The 15627-nt window shown below is 40.6% G+C and overlaps 1 protein-coding gene across 1 annotated transcript in view; it reads right to left on the reverse strand.

Moving 5' to 3' along the window:
- Nucleotides 1–7009: 7009 nt before the first annotated feature.
- Nucleotides 7010–15627, reverse strand: part of zfr (zinc finger RNA binding protein) — a 79991-nt gene continuing 71373 nt past the window's right edge. Inside the window, exons 19-20 of the mRNA XM_026311345.1 lie at nucleotides 9030–9127; nucleotides 7010–7923 (exon numbers count right to left, since the gene is read on the reverse strand). Of these exons, the coding sequence (XP_026167130.1) occupies nucleotides 7741–7923; nucleotides 9030–9127 (281 nt within the window). The 3' untranslated portion in view covers nucleotides 7010–7740. The remainder of the gene's footprint in view (nucleotides 7924–9029; nucleotides 9128–15627) is intronic.

Genomic DNA, 15627 nt, shown 5'->3' on the forward strand with positions numbered 1-15627 from the left:
AATACCAGCCAGATCACCCGGCCCGACTCCATTTGTGGGAGTTGGCCCACCAAACAACCCCCTTTCCGTCAGCTTTGATATGAGGAGTTGCTTTATTTCCTCCTTTTTGGCGCTTGTTGACACATGTACATCAAAAAAGTTGGCGATTAGCACCAAATCAGCCTTGCGGCACCTATCCAACTTATCCAAAGTTGGACTCAAGGTAAAGTCCTCTAATTTAAACTCCATGCTGCCACCACCACAAAAAGAAAAAACTGCGAAACAGACAGAAGAGTTTACACTTACCGAACACGCTAGGAAAAGCGCTACCAAAAAAAAGGGACGACGGCACGCAAAACGCGACGGACGAGCCCCCAAATCTATGATTTGGGAACGGTACGCAAAACGCGACGGACGAGCCCCCAAATCTATGTTACGCCCCAGCCTAGGGGTTGCCGGAGCGTAACACGATTGTGGAGTTTTCCTCCAAACCTCTTCCACTCTCAACAAACACGAACTGGACGAACTACAATTAACAAGAATATTTATTCTGTTTAAACACAGAATACAATACAGAATGTTCAACACAAACAAAACGCTAATTTAGCCCTACTCAAACAAAAACGCTCCGTGAGCCCTACGATTTTACACGAATATTGGAAAACAAACACAAACGCTAAATATAGCCCTATGGTCTCAAACAAACAAAAGATCAAATAACAGAAACGCTACAATAGCCCTACGATCTCAAAACAAAAGAAACAACACAAAATCACAGGTCGCTAGCCTGGAAACTCCTAAAACAAAACAGGAGAAAACAAAACACAAACGTAGCCTAAATATCTAAGTATTTCTAATCTAAATAACGAAAATCCTATCATTAACACTACCTACAAAACGAAACAAAACCTAATATCTAACTAACTAACTAACTCGAAGTCGAAATCTCTAGCAAAGTAGTTGGGAATGGCAAAGGTGGGAGAATAGCTCTCTCGAACAGCAGTCCATGGGCTTCTTATAGTCCTTCCGGGAAGTGTTGGACCAATCCCGGAAGTCCAATCCACGGTCCTCGAGTCCACGCCCACTCCAGCATCCGATACACACACACACATACACACTCGAAATGGGGAGGGGAGAGCCAACAACACACAACCACACACACAATGACCCCTAGGGTCATAACATGATGCTACATACTGTATGCTCCTGGGGTGCCACCATTCTTCTTTCTAATTCTGTGACGCTTTGGTTTGGCACCAAGTTTATGAAAGGTGGCTTCATTTTGATCAGTAACAGGTTTTGATCAATTTTGAAAGTTTTGGGAAAGACACTGTATTGTTGTCCGTCTTTGTGTGTCTCTATGTGGCCCTGCGATGGACTGGTGACCTGTCCAGGGTGTACCCCTGCCTTCCACCCGAGAGAGAGCTGGGATAGGCTCCAGCAGATCCCCGTGACCCTGATTCAGGAAAAAGCAGGTATAGAAAATGGTTGGATATCCGGTTTTGGCACAATAAATTCTTTGTGTTTGCTTTCCCAGACATATTGAAAAATAAACAATGCATGGCTGTAGTCACAATTAATCTCAGTTTATATATTAAAAATAAAAATCCCTTGTTAAAATCCCAAGTCCAGTTAAAAGAGAGTAAAATAATGTTAAAAATCACAAATCAAGAACCTTAAATTCATAACGGTTACATTTACATACAAATTGATGGCAATTTCTTGACATACTGAATGAAAAGGAAAGAATTCTTCACTGCTTGTCCTGCGTCTGTGAACTATTATGTGATAGGACACAATGAAATGTCAGTGTTGCTATTATATAAGGAACCAGGGGAAAAAACATTTTTAAAACATCATTACGTCGCATCACATGCATGTGACAATTACAGAACTTTGAATTAAAAATTGTTACCTGATCATCTAACAACTGAAATTCAGTATAGTGAATGTAAGTGCACAATTCATCATCTGAAACACTGCAAATGAGCATAATATAAGAATGGATTGAAAGAAACGAGGAGTAAAATATTTTGTCTGGCAGATGCCCTGTGGTCTGTAGAAAACCCTTAGCCAATGAGGTGGAGTGAGAAATGTAAATCTAAAATGAAATAAAAGTAAAAACTACATTTATGTTAAAAACCACAGCAGCCATAAATAAAAAAATAAAATAAAATAAAATAAAATGACCAAGGCTTTTAAAGGTCTAACAACATATATTATTGAATGTTTCTAATCATTTTTGTGTTCATTAGAAACGAGTATGCCTGGGGCTACATTCATCAGTTGGTGAAGTGTCCAGGCAGAAATGGCGGGGAGTGGGCACAATTTTGGAGCTCTGGAAAGATTAGCCAACATTCGAGTGAGATGGATATCATCATGTGGATTTTCCATTAATGGACTTTTATTTTGGGTTCTGATTTCCTGTGTGTCTCCTATGTAGTCATAGGTAGCTTTCCGGTCATTAGTTAGTATTTGTTGGGTCATTTAATTTCCGCCACAGTTCTGTCTCATTCGTAAGACAGAACTGTGGCCCTCTGGGCTATTGCTAATGGGTCTTAACCCATTCTTCATGCTAAGCACTGAAGAGAAAACTGTTTATACCCACCTGGAGTGCGACCTCTCCGTCTGAACTGAGTGATCTCATTATGTGTGCTCTACTAACATATAAGCAGCAGCTGGGGAAGTTTCTTCCACAAACAAGAGACACGGCTGAGCCTCAAGATCCACAGAGGAAAAACCTGGTCATGTAGCAGGTGTTTCAGAGAGGCTTAAATAGATTTTTGGGAAGCATCACATACTGGTTCACTCCAGACCCACTAACACACTGAGACAGAGACTAGTTCATTCTAATGACTGTTAAAAATTAAAGCCCAGCATTCTGGTTATGTGTTCCCCACCTGGAGTTCAGTTTGGGTCAGGCTTTAGTGTTTTGGTTTTTCCTCCTGAGTTGTTGGGCCCACTGAAGTGTGGAGCATTGACCCATTAGCCATAGCCTAAAGGAGGGAGGAGGCCCACCGCAGATGGGTGTAGACAGTCAGTTAGTATGAGGAATGGGATAATACCCATTAGCAAAAGCCCAGAGTGCACTCAATCCACAAAAAACAATTTCAGTGACAGGGAGTGCTGCTTTTGTAGAGTAGACACAGCAGAGATCGTGCTGGGGGCGGACTAAAATATTGATTCAGGCCAGGAATTAGACTCCATCCCAGGTCACTCTGTAAATGTGACCTGACCGATGTTTGGTTAATGTGCATAGAAGGACTTGAAGTTACTTGAGTGATACTTGAATGTCACTAACTTCGTGCTCTCTGTCTCTCTCTCTCTCTCTCCCTCTTTCTCTCTGTATCTTCTGCAGGTGTCCCTGGTCCTGGAGCTGTATATCGCTGATGTGCAGTTACTGGTCCCACCAACCTGCAGGGTCTATTTGTTGTTTATTGTTGCTGTTCTTTTCTCTCTGCTCTATCCACTCACCCCAACCGGTCGAGGCAGATGGCCGCCCAAACTGAGCCCGGTTCTGCTGGAGGTTTTTTCTTCCATTAAAGGGAGTTTTTCCTCTCCACTGTTGCCAAGTGCTTGGTCATAAGGAATTTGTTGGGTTTTTCTTTTTTGTAAAGTGCCTTGAGATGATTTGTATTGTGATTTGGTGCTATACAAATAAAATTGAATTGAACTGATTTGATGCCAGGAAATACCATGAGATACTCAAGATGACAGAATAAACAACAAAATTGCATATTGGTATCAACCTGTATTATATACTACAAAAGGGCAAACACAACAGTAAATGCAAACAATATTGGTGGACAAGCATGTGGTGGTGTGCACTATGGTTGTTATGTGCATCACATAGAGAATCACTGACATCTTTTTTGGTACCGCTAACAAGAATGAACGTTGCGCTTGTTGGGAGGATACTGAGAGTCCGTCAACTTATCCTGCTGCTATGTTACCACTGGTCAAGTTGATTGTCCACAGCAGGCAAAATGACCGATTGTCTCTCTCTCACACTGCAACACAACCCAGACTGTTAACAAGGGAGCTCGCATGAGAAAAGTGCAGGTTGGCCAATAAATCTTTCAACATATAACATTGCCTGAAGGAAGAATGTTATCATGTTGAGTAGTTTGTCATCAACTGGCCTAAGTAGTCCTATTAGTGTCAGTGTCTGTCTGAGTAAGAGCAATCATTTCATTTTGTTGAAATGTCAAGACATTATATTATATGGTAGGAAGGCTAAAGTAACGTAACAGCTATGATTTTATTTATAAAGAAACTCATAAAGTCATCATTGATGAGAGCTAAGGGAACAATGGGCTCAACAGAGCTGTGACTTTTTGTCAGCCTGGCTACAGTGCTGAAAAGAAACCTGGGATTGTTCTTATTTTCCTCTATTAGTGATGGAGCTTTTTTATAAACTCCCCTCCAAAGGCATTGGAACAGTGAGGCCAATTCGTTTATTTTTGATGTAGAATGAAAACATTTGGTTTTAACATAAAAAAATTAATATGAGATGAGATTGACACATCAGCTTTTATTTCCAGGTATTTACGTCTGGATCTGATACACAACTTAAAGGTTTGCATTATATGTATTGGAGCACCAAATTTTTAGGTGAGCAAAAGTATCGGAACAGATAGATGTATAATAGATTAAAGTGCAAATCCTTTGCTTGCAATAACTGCATCAAGCCTGTGACCCACTGACATCACCAAATTTTTGGCATTCTTTTATGATGCTTTCCCCAGCTTTCAGCACAGTCTCTTTTAGTTGTTTGTTTTGGGGAGTTATTCCCTTCAGTTTCCTCTTTAGCAGGTAAAATGCATGCTGTATGGGGATTGACTTGGCCAGTCTAAAACCTTCCACTTCTTGCCCCCGATGAACTCCTGTGTTGTTTTGGCAGTGTGTTTTAGGTCATTATCTTGCTGCATGATGAAGGATCTCCCAAACAGTTTCGCTGCATCTTTAAATTGTTTCTGTAGACTTCTGAGTTCATTTTGCTGCTGCTGTCATGTGTTACATTTTCAATGAAGATTAATGAGCCCGTCTCAGAAGAACTCATGACATTCCCTCCAGTTTTTCAAAGATGAGCTAGTATGTTTGGGATCATGAGCAGATCCTTTCTTTCTCCAAACTTTAGCCTTTCCATCACTTTGGTAAAGGTTAATCTTTGTCCCATCATTCCATAAAACTTTGTCTCAGAATTTTTGAGGCTTGTCTGTACTTTTTAGCAAACTCCAGCTGGGACTTTCTATTCTTCTTACTAATGAGTGATTTGCACCTTCTGGTGTAGTCTCCGTACTTTTGTTCCTGAAGTCTTCTGCGAACAGTAGATTGTAATACCCTTCACTCCTGCCTTTTGGGGGTTGTTGCTCTCACTAATTGTTGTTTTAGGGGGGGTCTTTCTTTACAGCTCTTACAATCTTTCTGTCATCAACTGCTGCTGTTTTCCTTGATCTACCCGTTCAAAGTCTGTTACTTACTGGTTTCTTTCTTCTATAAAAAATTGCTTGTTTTTCACTCATAGACAGTTTTCTGGTTTTTATGTTGGTTACACCTCTAACTATAAATCCACAGGCAAAACCCAAATGAAAAAACCTACATGAAAAATTGGTGGGTTCAAACAAAAGGTGCAACCTTCAAAGTTGTCTATTGGATCAAGACGTATATACCTGGAAAAAAAAAGGACAGATACTTTGGAGTTTGCAGTACATGCGTCAAATGTTTTATGATTGTGTGGTGACATCAGCCTGTTTTTATGCAGTGGTCACAGCAGCAGACAGAAAGAAACCACAGAAATTGTTCAAAAAAAGCTCAGCTCTGTTCTGCTTCCTTGACTTAGTCGGGGAGCCAGGGGATAAAAGAATCAGGATCAAGCTGTTAGTGATCATGAACAGCATCTCCCACCCCCTTACAGGACATCTTGAATGCCACCCTCAGACTCCACAGCACTACATTAGTCATTATTTGATTATGTATTAGTGTTAACTACAGACTGACACCATCTGACACTGACTGACACACCTTGCTATTTTATTTCTAATAGGCATATTATTATTTTTATAGTTGTTTTCATTTTACTGTTTACATTATTATTGCACATGGGTGAAAGCACAAAAATCTTAAGGTACTTGTTTCATTAAAAAAAAAAGAAGAAAGAAACGCAAACTTTGCATAGAGATGGTGTAGAAAACTAAAACAGAAACAAATGATCAAAATATTGATACCGGTGCTTGCTCTATCAATACTATATTTGTTTGTCATTTATTTAAAAATGAAAGTTAATAAACATGGACTTTAGAAAAGACTGTGATGGATGTATTAATAATTAAATTGTTACATCAGTTGAAAATGATTAAATCTCAAAGTAATAAGGGTATGAAGTTTTTTTTTTTACTTTCATAATATCCAAAGAGATGATACCAAAACCTAGATCACTTTAATTACTCTAATTACATTAATGAACAATGATTCAAATACACTTGTGATTTGCCTTGAGAAAATTAATGAAATTTCTCAGTCAATTTATGAAAGGTAGGCTTATTTAGTATTAGACAACACCTATATATTTCAGTTGACTTATAAAAACCTTTAAGCTGCAACATAAAAGGAAGCTAAATATCTTCCGGACATACCAAAAAACAAAGTACAATAATTATGTTCAAGTACTCATTTGCTCTTTATGCTAAGTTAGCCTGTAACGTGGCATTTAAATTATGATTACAGAAATCAAGGTGCTCAGCAAAAGACAAATTCTTCACTCTAGAATTCTGTTTATTCTGCTACTGGAACTGGAAAGCAGAATGCACAGCATGGCAATCACTCACAACAGGACCTCTAATGAAGCCCCATTACTATTGCTTGCATGTCATGATTTTTTATCATCACTACCAGTATAGAAATTTATTTAGCACCTAACCAAGTTAAAAGGCAAGCAAGCCAATGAAACACCTTCTTAACCAGGAAAATAAAATTTTAAAAGCCAAAACTGTAAGAATGTGAACAAAGCGATTTTCCACACAAACTAAAGTTTCTTTTTTTACAGTCTATTTAAATCTTAGACAAATACATATGAAAATAAAGAGACATAAAATAACATTTAGGGCTGACTACTTCATTACTAACAAAGCTCTATCAACAGTTAGTTTTTCTCAATATTTGTTCAATGCCATATAGGTCTTTTACCTTAACTGTAGCCTAGCACTGAGACATAACAAGACCAAAGCATAAAACATCACTTGCATTAAGCATAGGAAATCATACTAAGAAGAAAATCTTTGAATTGAAATTCAATTGTTCAAATGAATGCTTCACAATAACAATAACTGTCCACATCTGAATGTAACTATATAGATCAATAAATTGGAACTGACATTTATCCTTGCTTTTCTTCTTAATCCAGAGAAGACTGGTTCCATTTTTGATGGTATGATTTCACCTTTCCCTACAACTTAAGATCTAACATAAACACAGCGGAGGCAGGAGGAGTGGCACCATCTTAAGAAGCCACTTTCATCAACACTTCAATTTAAGAAGCACATTAAGTAAAAACAGTGTTATGTAGCACAGAGAATTCTCAACACCACCTTTTATAAAGAAATCTACAACTACAACAGTAGACAAGTGGTGTATCGCTGAGTGAGGCTGCAACTACACTGGTACATTTGTAGTTTAAAAAAAAAAAAAGCCAGTACACAGGAGAAAGCGCATACAATATGTTAGTACATTTTTGTAGATTACCATATTTAATAATGGAGACATTTAGAAACTATCATAATCTTTCTTGTCTTTTTTGCCTTCACCCTCAAAGCTGTCTGTTCCATCACTGTTGTCATGGCGACGCTTGCGGCTGTTGCGGACGTTGAAACGAGTGTTTATCTGTGGCAAAGGGTCCATACCCAAAACTTTATGGATCTGACGGAAAGCCAGCAGCCTCAGAGCAAACTGTGTGGGAACAAAAGAATATTTCAAAACAATTACTTACATATCATGTATATAAAAAGAGGTCTAATTACGATTTACAAATGATAAATAAAGAAGCTAATAAATCCTCACAATGAAGGGAATTTTAAGTGAAGCCTGGCACCTCTTGGTGAAAGGCTAGTGCCAACAGACTACTTTAAAAGTAGAAAAAATAGTGAGAAATGGCACCGAACATTAGGTAATTCATTACTGAATTTTAAAATCCTAAAATCCTCTTTAACGTCTCAGTACAACATAGCTCTCACATGTGCCTAAGAAATGTTATTTTTTCCCAATTGTTTTCAAAATATTCATGACAACTCTTCACTACTTGAAGCAATGTTCAGTCTAATTAATTTATGTCAATCAACTTAAATTGTATAAAATATATTATTTTGTCCCTATTAGTTCCGACAATATATTTTGCATTATAAGTTTGTTACATGACAGTTCAGTCATTTGTTCTACAATTAATCTAGTAAATGTGCACTTAATTGGAATACAATCATTCTTAGTCTGTTTTGTGGCAAACACTGCCATCTACTGGCCGGATAGCAGAAGCAGCAAGTAAGTTTGTACTGCAGACTTGTCCAAGCATTCAGAGGGAAAGCACGTATATGCCATGTCTCTGCCAATTCTTGTATCAGATGTTATCTGTTAGGTTGGTGTGAACTGTCTGATTTTTGTTGCATATTAGTGTCTTATTCAGCGAAGTGATTGTCTTCTTATGCGTCTATGCAGTCAGTTTGTTACTTAAATAGCTGTTATAAGCTGTTAGCGTGAAACATGTTAGCATAAAGCATTTGGCATGTTATTTCACATGCAACGACCATCTGTTGCTAATGTTATGACCTTGGATTGTTTATTTACATGTGGCAATGATGTTGATTGTGTCATTTATGCATTTATACTGAGACTGAATTCTCTTTATTCGGTTATTATAGTTTTACAAAATTACAAAAGTAAAAGCTCTGAACAATGTGAGACGGTCTCCTGAGTGCTTACAGAAGCCATTTATGTTTAGCTCACTGCATATGTATGGTCACATTTAAGTGAGAGCAGAAGATATATAGTTTAAGAATTTGTACTTGGGCACTTGATGTGATGTCCTCTCTCTGTTGCTCTCCCATAGGTGTTAGTGTGTCCACAGGCTTCTTTTCACAAGGATCCATCAATCCTGGTCCCCCTGTTTTCAGAAATAGATTTTCATTATCATTTCATGATTTTTCATTTTCATCATGTTTCCTGTCTGCTTAAGATAATCCTGTATTTGTCCTGTGATGGGGAAATTGACAGTGTTAGAGCAGCTAAGACAACACCATAAAAAGAAAAAATATAGTACTATAAATATGTTGCATACACAGTATACAAAACATGGCATTGGACACCTCTGTCTTATTGCACAGTTGAAGTGCTGACAAAGTGTCCACTGTGTTGCTTGTTGAACAATTTGACTGCAGCAGGAAGTAAGGACAGCCTGAATCTATTTAGTAGGGACTGTGAGGGAAATTTATACCTTGACAGACAGCACGTCTGCTACCTCCCTGTGTGACCTGTGTGAATTCAACAAAGACTTTTGACACTGCTTTATACTTCAGTAGGAAGCAGACGAAAAGACAGGTAGTCCACACAGACATGATAATCATATTACTGACCACTGTGTATTCACTTGTGTGTTGTCATGCTGGCGTGATTTACATGTGACTGATTGATTTGTAAATTTAAACTGCTGAGTTGATATAAAAGTTTGTCATTTCCTTTTTCCTGGGTCAGTCAGCTTTGGCCTGTTCTGCAGAATGAATGCTCTACTTGTGACTCTGCTGCTTTGCCTATTAAACTTGCCATCCTATAACCTGAGTTTTGCTTTTGCCACAACATATTTGGTGTCAGCGAGTGGGATGGATGCACGGTCTGGACTCCAAAGGATGGAGAGTAACAGTGCGCACTAAATAGCGATTCCTCCCCGTGGGTTGAGAAGCTTTCATCCTAAGGAGCCCAACCACTGATCCAACCAAGTACAGAGCGACTGTACAACGTCAGAAGTAAGTAATCCTCAAACCATCTTGTCTCTGGTACCACCAGATTCGACTCATTTTTCAGTAGTAGATTTGGCCAATGCTTTCTTTTCTGTCCCTGCCAGTACTGGTTTGCCTTTTCATTTGAAGGAAAGATTTACACCAGGACCACATGTTTTCAAGGTTGCTCTGAAAGTCTGAGTTACTTTCATCAGACTCTCAGTAGGAATTACTACTACAGTATGTAGATGATTTGCTGATTTGTAGTCCATCTGAAGAAGCATGCAAAATAGATACAGTGCATCTGCTAAAAACATCTTGCAGAAAATGGTCATAAAGTCAGTCTTTCCAAACTGCAGTTTGTACAACAAAAGGTGACAATATCTGGGTCACATCATCACCCCAGAAGGAAAGACACTGTCACAAAAAAGAATTGCTGCAATTCAAAACGTTCCTAAGCCAAGTACAAAAAAACAAATGAGTTTTCTTGGCATGACATAATTTTGACAGTGGATCCCGAACTATTCGCTGCGTGAAACTCCCATCTGCTATGCTGCGTGGTAAACAACTCTCTGCGCATGACAAAATCAGGTGGACTCCTGAAGGAGAAAAGACCTTTCTGGATTTAAAGGCAGCATTCACCGTAGCTCCCACACTGGGTCTGAGTAATCCTAACTTAACCTTCAATCAGTTTGTTGACCAGAAGGACAGTTACATGACTTCTGTGTTATGCCAACCTCATTGCGGCAAACTACGACCTGTTGCTTATTTCTCGTCAAAGCTGGATCCAGTAGCAACAGGCCTTCCTCTCTGTCTGAGAGCAGTCACTGCAGCAGAGAAAGTCGTTCTAGCATCATGCAATTTTGTTGGCTATTCTGATCTAAAATTGATGGTTCCGCATGCCATTGCACACTTACTGCACACAGAAAAATGCACAGTTGTTAACACAGCACTGGTTAAGATATCACACTATTTTGCTAATTTGTCACCTGAAATGTTCACCTCGGTGAGGGGGAGAAGTGCTGATTGGGCAGGGCCCACACTTCAATCTCCAATAAACGTCAAGACAGGTGAATACAGGAAGGTGACAAAGGCGATATCTGGTGCCCAACAATGGAGAATCATGCACAAGTGCATCCTCTGAACAAAAAGGAGTCTAACCTTAAGATCACGTTATGCACATTTATTCTCTTCACTGTGATTTTAACAATGTCGATGAGTTACGAATTATGGCAAGATCAGCAGATCACTCAGTAGTTCACCACCAATACCAGACTGACAAGGAGTGTGACTGGAAATGAACATTTGCTGAACAGGAACTCAAAAGACATTCTGGCTACAATGACACCAGTACTTGGGGCTGGTTTGATGCTATGTTTGGAAAATGGAAAACTTTTATCTTGTTTCTTTACACAGTTTGTGCTCTCTCCCTCTCTCTCTGTTCTCTCTCTGTGTACCTTCTGCAGGTGTCCCTGGTCCTGGAGCTGTATATTGCTGATGTGCAATTACTGGTCCCACCAACCTGCAGTGTCTATTTGTTGTTTATTGTTGTTGTTCTTTTCTCTCTGCTCTATCCACTCACCCCAACCGGTTGAGGCAGATGGCCGCCCAAACTGAGCCCGGTTCTGCTGGAGGTTTTTTCTTCTGTTAAAGGGAGTTTTCCTCTCCACTGTCGCCAAGTGCTTGGTCATAAGGGATTTGTTGGGTTTTTCTTTTTTGTAAAGTGCCTTGAGATGATTTGTATTGTGATTTGGCGCTATACAAATAAAATTGAATTGAGTTGAATTTTCCACATTGCTGTGTGTCAACGTGATCTTTGGAAAATATCAAGTGTGCTGCAGTTTTTTTGAGCAGTGCTTTCCTACGTGGTGTCCTGCTATACTGCCTTAAAAAAGTATTCACCTTTTTCCTATTCTGTTGCATTACAACCTGGAATTTAAATAGATTTACACAAAATAGCCTAAGTTGATGAAGTAAAATGAAATAAAAAATGTATTCTAAAAAATAAAAAAATGAAAATGGTGTGTGCGTTTGTATTCACCCCTTTGCTATAAGGCTCCTAAATTAGTCCTGCTACCAATTACTTAAAAGATCACATAAGTTAAATTGAGTCCACCTGTGCAGTCTTAACTGTCACATCTTCTCAGCATACATATATACCTGCTCTGAAAAGCCCCAGAGTCTGCAACACCACTGAGCAAAATGCAGCATCAAGCAAGCAGCACGATAAAGACCAAGGAGCTCTCTAAACAAGTTAGGAACAAAATTTTAGATAAGTACAAATCAGGGTTGGGTTACAAAAAAATAGCCAAAACTCTGAATATCCCGCAGAGCACCATTAAATCCATCATAGCAAAGTGGAAGGAATATGGCACCCCAGTAAATCTACCAAAACAGGGCTGCCCACTAAACTCCACAGACCGGGCAAGGAGAGCATTAATTGGAGAAACATCCAAAAGACCAATAATAAACCTGAAGGAACTGGAGAGCTTCACAGGAAAGATTGGAGTTTCTATCCATAGAACCACTGTGGAGCTGTACACTCCACAGAGCTGGGCTTTATGGAAAAATGGCCAGAAAAAAAATAAATAAATAAAAAAGCAGGAAAGAACATCTTGAATTTGCCAAAAGGCATGTGGGAGACTCCCCAAACATCTGGAAGGACGTACTGTGGTGACAGTAGGACAATGACCCTAAACATACTGCAAAAAGCAACACTTAAACATTTAAATGTGTTAGGATGGCCCAGTCAAAGCCCAGACCTCAATCCAATAGAGAATCTGTGGGCTGACCTAAAGACTGCTGTACACCAGTGGAACCAATCCAGCTTAAAGGAGCTGGACCAGTTTTCCAATTCATTTATTACAAATTTGATCAAATTGGTCTTTTTGGATTGTTTAGAGTATGTCAATTTTTCCATTTAAAATATTTCCAAAATTGATCCATACCAGTCTTCCAATGTTGGCAGAGTACAGCTCAGCCACTTTCTTGTAATGAACTGTTTACTTGCAGCTAAAAGAGCTTGCAGCAGCTTTGTATCCTTCCTCCATTTGGGACGTAAAAATTTTAGAAAGGTTAGAAATTTTATTATGCCAGCGGGGTATCTGATGACCGGCAGGGCGTAGGTGTTGATGGCTTGGACCTTGTTCTTCCCATTTAGCTGACTTCTTAGGACTTGCCTTACTCTCTGTAGGTATTTGGCTGTGGCTGCTTTCCTTGCGGCTTCTTCTTGGTTCTCATTTGCCTGTGGGATTCCAAGGTACTTGTAGCTTCCCTCAACATCCGCTATGCTGCCTTCTGGGAGTTCAACTCCTTCAGTCCTGACAACCTTCCCTCTCTTTGTTATCATTCCACCACACTTGTCCAGTCCGAATGACATTCCAATGTCGTCGCTGTATATCCTGGTGGTGTCGATCAGTGAGTCGATGTCTCGCTCAGTCCTGGCATACAGCTTGACGTCATCCATGTACAGTAGGTAGCTGATGGTTGCCCCATTTCGCAGTCGGTATCCGAAGCCCATCTTAGCGATGATCTGGCTGAGGGGGTTCAGGCCTATGCAGAACAGCAGCGGGGACAGAGCATCTCCTTGGTAGATGCCGCGCGGACTTGATGGAGACTTGTGCTATCGGCTTGAGGTTGGCTACTAGGGTTGTTTTCCACAGTCCCATTGAGTTCCTTATGAAGGTTCTTAGGGTCCTATTGATGTTGTACAGCTCCAGGCATTCCAGGATCCATGTGTTAGGCATTGAGTCGTAGGCTTTCTTGTAGTCAATCCAGGCGGTGCACAGGTTGGTCTGCCTGGTCTTACAGTCTCGAGCGACCGCTTTATCCACCAGTAGTTAATGTTTTGTTCCCCTGGTGTCCTTACCCATTCCTTTCTGGGCCCCGCTCATGTATTGAGCCATGTGCCTACTCATCTTAGCCGCTATGATGCCCGACAGGAGCTTCTATGTTGTGCAGAGGCAGGTTATCGGACGGTAGTTGGATGGGACTGCTCCCTTTTGGGGGTCCTTCAGGATCAGGACTGTCCTGCCTTCAGTTAGCCACTCTGGGTGAGTCCCATCCATTAGCAGCTGGTTCATTTGAGCTGCCAGGCACTCATGGAGGGCAGTTAGCTTCTTTAGCCAGTAGGTGTGGATCATGTCAGGCCCCCGGTGCTGTCCAGTTCTTCATGTTTGAGACCCTTTCTCGGATATCTGCCGTTGCGATGGTTACTGGTTCCTGTTCAGGGAGTTTGCTGAGGTCTGCTCTCAGGTCTGCCAGTCACTGGGCATTGGTGTTATGTGATGCCTCCCTCTCCCATATGTTTTTCCAGTATTCAGTTCAGTCTCCAGCCTTGGTGGGTCTGCTCTCGTGTTACTGCCCCCCCACTGAGAGTACACTTTGGATGGTTCGGTGGAGAACATCCTGTTTATTCTCCGTGCTTCTATTTCTCTGGTGTACCTCTTCAGGCGTGTGGCCAGGGCTGTGAGTCGTTGTTTGGCAGTCTCCAGGGCCTCAGGTATGGACAGCCTGCTGTATTTCTTACCCAACTCCATCCCCCTTCTCTGTAGAAAAGCGAATTACAGTGGGGCAAAAAAGTATTTAGTCAGCCACCAATTGTGCAGGTTCTCCCACTTAAAAAGATGAGAGAGGCCTGTAATTTTCATCATAGGTATACCTCAACTATGAGAGACAAAATGAGAAAAAAAAATCCAGAAAATCACATTGTCTGATTTTTAAAGAATTTATTTGCAAATTATGGTGGAAAATAAGTATTTGGTCAATAACAAAAGTTCATCTCAATACCCTTTGTTGGCAATGACAGAGATCAAACGTTTTCTGTAAGTTTGATAAGTTTTCACACACTGTTGCTGGTATTTTGGCCCATTCCTCCATGCAGATCTCCTCTAGAGCAGATCTCCTCTAGAGCCACTCCTTCGTTACCCAGGCGGTGTGTGTGGGATCATTGTCATGCTGAAAGACCCAGCCACGTTTCATCTTCAATGCCCTTGCTGATGGAAGGTTTTCACTCAAAATCTGATGACACATGGCCCCATTCATTCTTTCCTTTACATGGATCAGTCGTCCTGGTCCCTTTGCAGAAAGACAGCCCCAAAGCATGATGTTTCCACCCTCATGCTTCACAGTAGGTATGGTGTTCCTTGGATGCAACTCAGCATTCTTTCTCCTCCAAACACGACGAGTAGAGTTTTTACCAAAAAATTCTATTTTGGTTTCATCTGACCATATGACATTCTCCCAATCCTCTTCTGGATCATCCAAATGCTCTCTAGCAAACTTCAGACGGGCCTGGACATGTACTGGCTTAAGCAGGGGGACACGTCTGGCACTGCAGGATTTGAGTCCCTGGCGGCGTAGTGCGTTACTGATGGTAGCCTTTGTTACTTTGGTCCCAGCTCTCTGCAGGTCATTCACTAGGTCCCCCCGAGTGGTTCTGGGATTTTTCCTCACCGTTCTTGTGATCATTATGACCCCACGGGGTGAGATCTTGCGTGGAGCCCCAGATCGTGGGAGATTATCAGTGGTCTTGTATGTCTTACATTTTCTAATAATTGCTCCCACAGTTGATTTCTTCACACCAAGCTGCTTACCTATTGCGGATTCAGTCTTCCCAGCTTGGTGCAGGTCTACAATTTTGTTTCTGGTGTCCTTTGACAGCTCTCTGGTT

Source organism: Mastacembelus armatus, unplaced genomic scaffold, assembly GCF_900324485.2.
Source record: "Mastacembelus armatus unplaced genomic scaffold, fMasArm1.2, whole genome shotgun sequence".
Classification (NCBI taxonomy): domain Eukaryota; kingdom Metazoa; phylum Chordata; class Actinopteri; order Synbranchiformes; family Mastacembelidae; genus Mastacembelus; species Mastacembelus armatus.